Source organism: Gallus gallus, chromosome 8 (assembly GCF_016699485.2).
Source record: "Gallus gallus isolate bGalGal1 chromosome 8, bGalGal1.mat.broiler.GRCg7b, whole genome shotgun sequence".
Lineage (NCBI taxonomy): Eukaryota > Metazoa > Chordata > Aves > Galliformes > Phasianidae > Gallus > Gallus gallus.
Genome location: NC_052539.1, coordinates 2737806 through 2750606, shown reverse-complemented (window position 1 = coordinate 2750606; position 12801 = coordinate 2737806). Strand labels below are relative to the sequence as shown.

At 33.3% G+C, this 12801-nt stretch overlaps 1 protein-coding gene and 1 long non-coding RNA gene across 9 annotated transcripts in view; one reads left to right on the top strand and one right to left on the bottom strand.

Moving 5' to 3' along the window:
• Positions 1-12801, bottom strand: part of KCNT2 (potassium sodium-activated channel subfamily T member 2) — a 117025-nt gene that overhangs the window by 68864 nt on the left and 35360 nt on the right. For all 6 annotated transcript variants that reach the window (XM_015290383.4, XM_015290385.4, XM_025153026.3 and 3 more), the window contains exons 6-9: positions 12553-12612; positions 11171-11245; positions 10626-10709; positions 9941-10035 (exon numbers count right to left, since the gene is read on the bottom strand). In XM_015290383.4, the coding sequence (XP_015145869.2) occupies positions 9941-10035; positions 10626-10709; positions 11171-11245; positions 12553-12612 (314 nt within the window). The remainder of the gene's footprint in view (positions 1-9940; positions 10036-10625; positions 10710-11170; positions 11246-12552; positions 12613-12801) is intronic.
• Positions 1-12801, top strand: part of LOC101750820 — a 571434-nt gene that overhangs the window by 544502 nt on the left and 14131 nt on the right. For all 3 annotated transcript variants that reach the window (XR_006940028.1, XR_006940027.1, XR_006940029.1), the window contains one exon: positions 12440-12534. This is a non-coding gene — a long non-coding RNA (uncharacterized LOC101750820). The remainder of the gene's footprint in view (positions 1-12439; positions 12535-12801) is intronic.

The following is a 12801-nucleotide window of genomic DNA, read 5'->3' as shown; positions in this document are numbered from 1 at the left end:
GAGGAGCCAGATGGAAGATGATGGAGACGAAATTGAAAGTTTTGAGAAGCCCAAATGAGAAGCACTATGAAATGCTACAATTATGTAGGACTACACAGATATAATTATATAGAGATCTGTTATGCTTCTTCTATTGCACAGTGTTTGTGCTTACAATGAGTTCATTATGCAGATGGATAATTATAGAACAGATCAATGAAATCCAAGATCTCATAGGGCTACTCTGAAGCATGAGGTGTTACTATTTACTAATCAGAAGTATGTTTAATATGGGTTGTTATTAATTCCAGACAAGCTATCATCTCAAAATACAGTACTTGATTGTACTCACCATTTAAAGAAAGTACATAAGTTGTATCAGGATGACCTCACAAGTGAGATGGGGAGCTAAGTATAGCAGTCAGAAAAATAATACAAGATGAATAATCATAATACTTAAAAGATGAGGAAGAAGAAAGATGATCAGAGTGATTAGCAGGAGTGATAGCACACTGTGCAGTTAGTCTCTTCTGTGTTCTGTCTGGCAGGTTTTTTCTTGACTGCTTAGCCCATCTAGAATATTCTTACTACATACTCACTGCAGCCCTTGGAATCAGACTTCTAATCTAAATATTCAAGGTAAAGGGCATACATTAGGCTTTAAGTTGGCTGATTATTTTTTTTTTTTCATCTTTTTTCTTTTCTAGTTTCAGGTTATTAGCTAGGTGAACAGAAGAAGTGAAAAAGTATAGTTGAAGCATGATTCGGTATCATTCTTTTTGCCATATTTGTCCACATCTAGTAAATGTGCATATATACTACATATAATTATGTCCACTTCCTAGCATAAAATTGGTTCATTTAATTTATTTTCATTGCTCATCACTGATGATAAGAAACTTGAAAAATATAGGACTGGATTTAATTTGTTTATATTGATGCAAACTGATAATGATAGATATCCTGACAGTATGAAAAGGTAACTCAAAAATTTATTGGCTTTTTTTGAAGAATTTTATTCTTGCACTGTAGAGTTAAGCAAAGCAGTAGAATACATGCAATTATAGGAGACTGTAATGCATTTGATGCATTTATTCTACCTTACCCTTATACAAACTGTTCCTTTTTGTAATATATTAGTAAACATATTGTTTTGCTGTAGAATGTAATTAAATATGGTACACTGTGCCCAAAGGAATTGGCAGTTTGATTTCATGCCTGTAGTTAGCTATCCAGTCTGCAAATTCAGCCCACGGTTTGTACTTCGATGTTTACTAAATGAACACCAATTCTTGTTTCCTCCTGATTGCTGTGACTCATGCACTTCTACTATAACTTACAGTATATATATATATATTTATATATAAAATATTTTGCATATGTTGCAGAAATCTATGACTTCCACAAAGATAAAATATATAGGTTTATCTTTGCAAAGAAAGAGAGCATGAATCCAACTTTATGCTTGCATTTGCATTGCTTCAGAGGTATAGTGTTACATGATGTTGAACTTGATCTTATGGGTCCTTTCCTAGCTATAATTTAATATTTTTAACTTTTTGGCAGGTCTTTACATTATATTGAAATCTTTTGTTGATTTCCACAAGCAATTATTAGAGATTGTTTAAATATAATATTTTCATAATGAATCATAGTTTTCATTAGTTACTTGCTTTATTTGAGGTCAGTAAACGATTTTTTCCTGTGACAGCTCTGGCATGGGGAATGGGAACTCTATTGCTAAAGGAAGGAATATCATACATGGGTGGTTTAGAGGAATCCATGGATGTTTAATTTAAGTTTATTACCCAAATGTTATAGTACGTTTGGATGACTGCTTACTCCTCTAGTCTTCACCTGTTTGAAAAATGTCTGACTAAGCCTCATATTAATTTCAAATTACCAAATACACAGGAGCAAAATGAGAATTCTTTCTTTTACAAATCACTGTTCTAAATGCATGAAATTTCACCTTCTTTTTAGATCATCTCGCACTGCAGTTCTAGCTCTGCCAAAGTCTCTGACACGTCATTTCAGTATTCAGTAAACTTATGTGATTGAGAAATTCCTGGTGGATGGTGCAGCTTTTGTTGGCATGGTCAAATTTGCAGTGACACCTTTTTAACTCTTCAATTTCCGATTTGAGATATATTAATTATGCTAAGCTCCACACTCTCAAAATGCATTTGGATTATGTAAAAGACAACAAAAGTGATCAAATCACAACATATTGTTACTGTTCATCAGTAACTAGATTAATGAGATCTAATAATACAGTTAAATGTGTTAGCATAAACCAACACAAACATGAATCTTAGTAATGTATAATAAATAGTTTGTCAGCCTAGTGAATCAGTCATTGAAAGATAAGCATACATATATTTAACTCTGAATGCTAATGAAAACTTCATTTTTGAGCCAGGAATGGTGAGTGATGACAGGCTGATGCCAGGCATTGAATTTAAATAGTGAAGTAACATCCTCAACCTAATTAGTCATCTGCTGCTACACATGGCATTCTATTTGCTCATGTCTAAAATGATAAAGCACTGTCAAAGACAGCATATGAATATCAGATTTTTATTTTTATTGTAAAGATAAGAAGGATGTGGTTTGTAATGCTTTCATGTAATAAAGAAGATGGAAGACAAGTTTTAACACTTGTTATATATATTTAATTCATTCTTTAAGAGGAAAATTATCTGCTTTTTTTTTCTTTTTCCTCCCCAAACCAAAGGAAAACCTGAGGTTTGTTTTGTTGTTCTTTTTTTTTTTTTAAACTAGTATGATGATGAAGCATTTCACAATACACAAACTCTGGTTGTATTCCAGATCTATGTTTATTCTAGCATTTTGTTTTACCAAAGTTATTCTTGTCATCCCCATTCGGAACAGAATAGGCATATTTTACATATGTAACATTTATGTTTTCACAGAAGGTATCTACTTACAACTGTGATTCAGAAGCAGGTGTGTGTGTGCATGTGTATTTATTTGTAAATGAATTGAAAGCTTACCAGAGAAGCCACATTCCTGTAGTTTTCATGGCTTTGTATGCTTGTTTAATTTACCTTTGTATCTCCCCATGTCTCAACTCCCTGTGGGAGCTCTATGTCCACCTATATCTTAATTCAGTTTGGAAATAATTTTCAGCCTAATAAATATCTGCAACCTGTGCTACAAATTAGCAAAGCTTTGATTGTAATTTGAAAAGGTCACAAGTACCTGAAACCTCTAATCATCTTCCAGGCTATAGCAAAACAACAACAATCCCTCAGTCGTATTGTTTACTTCTTTAATGTAATATTTCTCTACAGTTAAAAAAAAAAATCACTTATTATCTGTTTTTGACAGTTCATTTTCAAGGAGTTTTGTGAAGGACAGCATTCTGAGCTACCATTTAGTCTTTCTGATTATTTCTTTATTTTCAGAAGAAGATTAGATCGCTACAAATTGTATCTTTCACACTCAGAAGACAATGCAGATTGAACTCTCTATGACTTTGTTCCACAGACCACAGAATAGGCTAGTCAAATTATTTTCAATTTCACTGGTCTCTGCAACTAGTTTTAAATGTTCCATTACATCTGTTGCACAAAGAATTCCCTGCATGTAGTATAGGAAAGATTCTGGCCTAATTATTTTAGAAATAACTATGTAGAAAAATCTAAAATGATTAACAAAGGAAATATTATGTCACTACCAAATTAGTAACTAAAATAGCATGAAAATCACTGTATAATTATGTGAGTTGCCATAGAAACCACGTTTGATGGGTAGCCAAAAAGACTTCTGATTGGGCTTCTATAGTTCTGCTCTCTCTGTAATAAACATTATTTCTTTTCTTGCTTCTGTAAACAACTTGCCAGTTTTTCAGGAGCATGTCTGCATCCTATACTCTTTGAGCAGCCTTCTTTAGCAGTTTTGATCTCCCATATGCTTTTTCTATCAGTCTGAACTCATGAACGTAAAAGTGTAAAAATCTTCTTTAAAATGTACTATGACAAACACCACGTTCTTATCCAAAGGAAAATAAGGAATAAATTTATATATGACACTCCTGTATTGTCCAATGCAATAGTTGCATAAAAAATAAGCAAGGGCATCAATCCAGGATTTTGTTGTTATTACTGCATTTTATCAGTATATTTTTTCATTGACTTTTCTCATTCAGCTTTCTTAAAGGCTTTGGCTTTGAAATATTGACAATAATGATATAAGCAAACACTCTTCATTGCCAGCAAAGGTGATAAAGATATGGGCCATCCAAGGAAACCCTATTCCATTGTTCACAATAGAAGTTTTCTTTAAATAATCTAGACCAACTATTTGTGGCATTATGTTTTCACACTCCTCCTATATGGCTGACTTCACCAAAACTACATCAGTAATTTAAAAAAAAAAAAAAAAAAAAAAAAAAAGATTACTTGGTATGCATTTCAGGCAACTGCAGAGTTTCAATCAGGAGAAAAGAAAAAAAAAGCAATTCAGCTAATGATCTGAAAAAAATTAACGGAAAAATTATCTTTAAATAACACGTTTTCTATGCAACAGCTTAAATTTACACTGAATCACAAATCAGCATTTTCAGTGAACATTCAAACCTGACAAAATAACTTTTGCCAGCATATGGACTATTGGACAATGGAATATTTTGTCCTTTTGTTTTCTTTCTAGGATGCAAAAATGGCAGACAATATTCCTTGCAGTAAATTTTTGACTTGAAATACTATCTCTGTCTAAATCTCTTCCCTTTTGCCTCTCATTTATGTCACAAGGAAGCCAAGTACTGGCTCTGCTGAAAGCTCCTGATCTAATCTACAGCTAAAACTGTGCTGATTCACATTCAGTTTTCCGAAGCTATCCCTTCTAGTTCTTGGCCTGAGACTGTCCTATCTGAAGTGGCTGAAAACAACATGCATCTATTGGTTGGTGGTCTTGGCTGACTCCCTTAATAAGAGATATTGGAGAAACAGTTCAGGAGTACAAGTAAATATCCCTGCCATATGCTTAATATCATCTATTCAAGATTCAAGGCAGAAATTTTCTCAGTTCTGAGACAACAATGCAATCAGTAATTTGTTTCACTACTTAAACTACTTCAATAGTTTAAGTAACAAAATACTTATCTACTGGTTATTTTTAATAGGAAAAGTTACAGTTCAGATATGTTTACTGTTCTTTTTTCCTATTTTTCGAATGACATATAGTGTTGTTACAGCTTTAATGATATCTAGATATAATTTTGGAAACACTTGGTCACCACAAACACATAGAAATGTGACACAGCCACAGTGAAATCAATGAGACTTTAACTACTATTGTCATGCCAGAAACTGGGGCCACCTCTGAATTCCTCCAGGAACTTCTACTAAAGTATAATTAACATTATGCTAGTAAATAAATTGCTCTCCTACCAAAGTTGATGAAAAGTATTTGTAGTAGTTGAGTAAGTTATTTTGTATTCTTTAGAGTTCTTCTAGTTAATATTCTAGAATACTCTGAGCCTTAAATACTGCAACCACTGTTCAGTCTTTATGATCATGACAATTAATGGTCTTTTTTATTCGAGAATCACTGGATTTGATAAAACTAAATGACAGAAATGCAGCTTAATTTTGTACTATTTTTGAAGGCAAAACATCTCTCTATTTAAATTAAACATATTTAATCTGAGTACTGGGTGTGCTGTACAACAAAATCATACAGCATCAAAAGAGTTGTAGATATTATAAACATCTTATTCTACATTATATGATGCACTAATGCTCTCTGAGTTCAACATACTTAATGTTAGGCATCCTTCTTCGAGGAGTGCCATTGTTGGCTCCTGCTGTAATCAATACAGAAGGACAGAGAAGCAGAGTGATTTAGTTAAATTCAGATCTGTACTGCACTCAGAGGTGGCTGTCTCTCTTATTGATAATAAAGGGAACTGAAGCACTGACCTGAGATGTCTTAATTTCTGTAATATTACATGAAATTATTTCCTTTATTCCCACCCTCCGCCCCCCCCCTTTTTTTTTTCCTTCTGTAATACAGTGTTCCAAGTCTGGAAGTTTGTCTTGTTTGGACTAGCTTGTTGTCTGGGTTTGTTTTAATTCCTAGAAGCAAATTATTTCTACTGTTTTGTTCAGATGATAATTTTTAATTGGCATTGAGGCTACAGAATTGGTATAATACAGGTATTCTCTAAGTCAATATGTGAAAGCATGCTAATTTGCTGGTATTGAAAGCACTGAAGGATAGGCAATGTTGAGATTTTCCTCAGTGAGCTTTCAAAGAAGGCATGAGCAAAGTTTGTGCAGGCTTCTTAGATTCTTAATCTCATTTGTAGCCAACTTTTTTACAAGCTAATCATTCCACACTAGTGATACATGACTAGCATTGATTAAAAAAAACCAAGTCTTAAAAGATGATTCACTGTTTCATAGATGCCTGAAATAGTCATTCATTGTTATTTGTCTTACTGTAGAATTTACAGAAGTAATTAGTATTCCATTTGGCAAGCAAATGAAAACATCCATTAACTAAATGACAAAATACATACTTTGACTATCTTTGTCACTTTCACTAAAACTCTATCAACAGTAATTGCTGAACAAAGTCATAAAGGAGGACACTTCTTTTAGTATAAACGTAATTGGGTGAGAGAGCACTGAGGTATTTAAAGAAATAAATTACTGATAGCCTAACATATCTTTGGAACTAGAAGAGAAAAAAGAATCCATGTAGTAACCTGTAAACTGCAGATACCTGGAGTTATGCTTGTGAAGTGACTGATGTGCAGATAATTTCTACCTTGAGATCCATAAAAAATTATCATCAAAAAAAAAAAACACCAATATATCACAAATTTAATGTGATTACTCTTTGTTCTGTAAATTGCCAACCATATGCAAAAAATACATAAAAGCCTCCTGCTAAATTCTAAGTTAGAAGGATAACTTATATAATGATTTTCTAAAAACTGTAAGATTAGACAATTGACTGTTACATATAAATGTTTTATGTTTTAATCTGAAGCTTATACTTGAGTTATAAGACAGGTTGGAATATGTCTACTTGTGTTACTATCACTGAGAAAACTGCTGAGGAGATGCAATTGATGTTTTTGCTGACATTGCATGGAGCATACTTGAATTCATTTTCTGTGAGATATCTGCTTTTGTAAAAGTTCAGTTATTTTGAAAGCATAATGCACATAGTAGCAAAGTTGATGAGGAAGATGTTTTCTATAAGTATTTCTATTTCAGTGTAAGTAATTCAGAACCCTCAAACTAGTCTGTATGGTAAATTTTTGTAGAGGAAAATGAACAATCAAATGAAATGCTATTGTCTACGCACTAGAAGAACAAGTGTAAATGTACAGTTATTAGATACATCTAAACCTCTCCCTCCATTGTAAAGCAGTGCAAGGTCAGGAGGTCCAGCCAGCTTCTTTGCCAGGGTTCTGAGTGTGCTGAGGCATTTCTAAATGACTGGGGAATGAAAGCTTCCTCCACATTTATGAAAACATGGTTTCAACTCTGATGCATGGCACAGAAGAATGCCGCTGCTCACCAAACTTATATATATATACAAGGATGAGACATAAGTATCCTCCAACAAATGTCCTCTTATTTTGTAAACACATGTAAAAGCATGGTTTTGAACAGAAAATTATATAGGCTTCAGTAGTGCTAAGAAGCCAGTGTTCCTATAGAAGCAGATGGTAAAAACAAGTCTTTCAACCAGCGCCATTGGGATGTAGTGTTACAGTTTAATTCATACAGTGCCTTGAAGCCATTCCTTCATTAACTTTAGCAGTTTTGCATTACTGTAGCTCTACTATTTCATGAACCAAGGTAGTATATCTAAATGTCACCAAAATGTGTTTATGACAGGCTGCTACTAGCTCAAAACCATTCTTTTTGCATTGTTTTTTACTGCACATATAGATTAGACTGTTCCTAGTCCTAGGTGTTAGAGGGGGAATGCAGTCACTCAGTTACAACTTACTGTTGTAAAAACTATGAGAAAATAGATTGAGGAAAGCCATCCTCAAGTAGGCAAATTCCAGAAACAGGCTTTGTTCCTCTTTCAGCATGGAGAAAGTCATGTAATCTCTAAAACACACATCCTATAAAGTGATGTAAAGTGAGATACTGCCTCAAATTCACAACAGATACAACATAATAGAAGACATTAAGTTGATTTTGACTGTTGATAGAGAGTTTTTTATATACCTGTAAGATACACTCTATTATATAAGATCATACATAGATGGGTAAAAATAGTATAAAATACCATTATGTGTGTTGAACATAAATTTTTGGTAATTCCAAAAGTATTTCATTTCCTTACTTATTGCATTAATGGGTGTTTTCATTCTATTTAGCGTATTTTGAAGTCTAGCAGGGTCAATACTAGGTCACCATATAGTAATCTGTAATAAGCTGGTATTTATGACTGTTGAGACCAGACATAATTACCACAGGTGAGCTTGCCATTTTCTGCATGTTTTACTGCCAGTTATCAAAATGCCTAGTACTGAGCATGATGTTCATTTTAGCTGCGTTCTCTATATCCTATCAAGCAGGGATGATCACAGTGAGTTCTTAGGAAACATTATTATTACTAGCTTACTAGAATTGGCAGCATTTGTCATGGAATTTTGTGGCCATAAGACAAAGGGCCATTCATTTAACCACTGACCAGAACAAACCCATCTTCTTCAACAAAGGGTAGAGGACTAAAAAAGTTTTTTTCAGGACTGAAAGTGTTTTTTTACACTGTTACTAACAAAAGGGTTAAGGCAGGGTCTAACAGTGGCCATCACGAACATTCTAGAGAAATAAGATGAGTAAAAATCAAATAAATTTCTCCAAAATGACAAGACAAAACTTTATCTGTGTGCTAACCCAAAGGCACCCTGTCTGGCAAAATTTCATTCAGGGGTTGTTAACCTGTTTCAAAAAGATTCATCTCTGTTCACTGCCCTCTTGCATACCATCTCATAACACACATATTCTTCCTACTCTTACTTTTTTCCATATGTGACACCCAGATCTCAGATACTACTGCTGAGAAATTTCTGTTTGCTAAGTAACCTTCCAAGCTACATTACCACTTCTATCTTTGTGTGTGAACATAGGTATGTCCGTACTCAGTAATATCAAAGACTCGTGTAGTGTAGTTTTTGTTTCCAGCTCTGTTCAACTGTAGTTGTATAAAGCATAGTATAAAACTATGGCAATAAAGTAGTATTTCCTATGAACATTTTTCTAGCTGCCAATAATCTGCAGCTTTTTCATTTTAGGAACTGACTAGATTTATATTTAATACTCTTAAAATACTTTTCTCTATACTTCCAGAACCTCTATAAACTTAAAACTTTTTGAGATCTTCAAACAAAAAGTTCCTCATAGTATCACATTCTGGCTGTTTGAACCTACCATCCAGTGCTTTCTGTAATCTAGATTTAAGAATATTTTCCTTCTGTAAGTAAGATTATTACTAGTTTCTCCCTTTACATCTTATGACCAGGCTGGGTAATCTGAGTTATAAGGCTGAGATTTTTTTGCATTCTTATGTCTATCCCTTCAGTGAGAGAATTATTACCTTAGTCTGGATACCTTCATTGATACTCTTTGAATTCAAATGACTTTTCCCCTGAGACTTCAATCTGTAAATTTTCTGTTTCTGTAAATTTCTCCCATCTATTTCTCCTGTGCTTTTGCATGATATGTGTTTCCTTCCTTATGGTGAGAACGAGACCCTCTCCCATGCATGCACATTCTGTTTCCAAACCCAGTGTATCAGGGCTCCAGTAGTACTCAGTGCTGACTGACATTTCCACTGCAAGTATATTATTCTTTTTATTTCAACACATGATTTCCACAATGCCTATTTTATCACCACATACTAAAGTGAGAAAAGTCAATATATGTATAAAAACAGAAGGATTTTGGTCACTTACCAAGTGAAGATAAGACACAGTAAGGTGGATATTAAAATGAGAACTTGGTTAAACATTGCAGACTGTGTACGTTGGATGGCTCTGTGAAGGTCATTCTGCATTAATGGAAAATAGCTGTTATTTTTGGCTTTGAATTAATGAAGAATGAGCTTATTCTATAGAGTTACATAGAGTCCTAATAAAATTCACTCATTCAAATCCACTTAAAATTTGGTGATCACGTGGAAGGGTGCAAAATAGCCAGCTGTGATTCAGTGATTGTTTAACTAGTTCTTTGTTCATCCTGGCACAATTCTGATACTATTGCAAGCTGCCTTAAAGTTTGTCTGTTTGTATCTAGCTTACTAATCACAGGCTGCAAAGACTAATTAAGGCATAGCATTTGAGTTCCTTGTAATTGTATGTGAATGCATAAGTAGCTAAAGAACTAGCCATTCTAACTTTCTCTCCTAATGGGCACTGCAGCAACTTATACTAATTTGAGATTTCACTTTATATAATATTTTTTCTAATTTTGATGGAGAAAGCAGCTTTAGTAATGCTTGGCCATTTGCGTAATATAACTACAGATCTGGTTAACTTGCTAGAAAAGTTGGACAGAGGACTGCAATGCCAAAATCCCAGTTAAAGTAATATATCAAAAAAATAGAAAATACAAATTAGTTCTTTCCTTTGTCGTACTTACAATCATATTCTCCAAAGCATGCTTTGCTAGCCAACAGTTTAAAAATACAGGAATAAACAGGTTTCTTAGGACTGGCCAGAAAATCTGAAGGAAAAAATGAACAAATTGATTAAAAGTTTTCTATTCAGGAATGAATCACTCAGGAAAAATATATCTTAATGTATTTCTATGTAAAGCTTTAAATAGTATTTTTGCTTCCTTCTTGGTGAACTGTGCATATAAGACAAAATGATAAAATACAGTCAATTTTCACTGCAGACAATAGAGATTCTTTGATTTTTTATGTCTGACTTTTATTTTATTGATTGTGTTGTAATCTGAGTTAGGGGTCTGTTGGTTGTTTTTGGTGGGTTCTTTTGCCTTTATTTGGGGAGGGAAGCTGATATGCATTGTTTCATTTATGTAAAAATCTGCCTTGTTGTTGTTGGCTAATTTCAGTTCCCATGAGTACAATTCTTTCATCCACACAGAACTCACTTTCACTTCAATGAAGAGTATCAGTGCAAATATAAAAGTGTAATACGTATTAATTCAAATAGATTTACCGTAATGATGAATGGGACAGCATTTATTATTTCCAGGAGGAAGGGTATTCGCAGAATTTGTTCCCAGATATTTCCCTTCAAAGAAAAAGGAAAAAAAATAAAAAGCATGTTACAGTGATATGCATCTGACGAGGAATACATGTGATATTCAAATGCCACATACGGGGTCTCTCTAAATAATTGAATTTAAGGAATTTTTTTTGTCTTACAGACTTAAGCATATGTAAAATATGAATACAGAATACAGGATACTCTGGCCTAACTATTTCTTCTTACTGTTTATTATAATTTACCTTATGTATACTGCTTATATCTATTTATTTTTTACAACAACTATCTATATTTTACAACAGCAGATCCCTGCATCCATTTGACCACGTATTTCCGTACCGTGACCTAGTTAGCAAGACAGCAAAGAATGAAAAATTCTAATTGCATTAACTAGTCAACTCATTCTGTTAGCTAATGAAGAGCTTCATTAAATTAAGTTTCTAATTTTTTCAAAGAGTAATACATTTCTGTTTCCTCTTATTGCATTTTTAGGTACCTTGGAATCCTACATAGAAATCATTTTTTTTAATTGTTCTTCCAGTGTTGGTTTACTTTTATTTTTGCATGCACTCTTACACATAGATAAGGAAAAAAGGCACCTTTCTTAACAAATTTATTTTTAATAATTGTGGTATTTCATGGAATCATCACACAGCCCAACCTGCTGGCGAGTTCTGTCTGCAGCTGGTTTTTTTTGCTGCTATTTCTTTCTTTTCTTAGATACCTCTAAATCTCTAAAATCTCTTTGAATATCAGTAGTCCATCGTAGGTAATGGAACAACAATGCAGCCTATATAATATTGCAGTGACTTGCCAGTACAGCATCATCATAGTTTCAGTTGCATTGATATATTAATGTTTCCCATTAAACTAACCATCTGATATAGTAACTGAAAATTAAATCCAATCTGCATTGTAAATAACATTCTTTCTCTATTTCTAGTTTTTCCCTTTTATATCTAGATGCCATTGTACCTACAGGCAGGGATTATTGTCTTCTACGTAATCATAATTGGTGGGAGTTAGACATACTTGAATAATCTGTAATATTTTGTGTGATAACCAGCCCTGTAAAGAGAACTGAAATTATGAGACTGTAAGCTAAATTTTTATTGTTAGAATAATAAAATGAAAATAATATACTGTTAGAATGTGTAATAAAAGTATCATAAGGAATATTTCAGAAAACTGACACTTTCTTAACATCTGTCTCAATAGGGGCTGCATACCAGAAGAGGCACATTAGAGATGCTGTACTGAATGAAAAAAGCAGCATATGCTATAGCTTTGGATACAGTGGAGATACAATTCAGGTAACTAAAAGAACTTACCTTGTAGCTAAGATAACTCAGTAACAGTGTTTCAAAGAGACTTATTAAAGCCACTGAAACCTTAAGTGAAGAGAAGAAAAAAACATAAACATTAATATCATTTTCTAAAGAATATTATATAAAAGATCATATTGAAAAGGAAACACTAAGATTTTCCCTGCATCTTCTGAATTCATCTCAGCTAACAGCATTTAGGGTGAAACTTAAATAGTGTTGTTTTTCTGTCTAAAGCACAGCCTGTGACTTGAG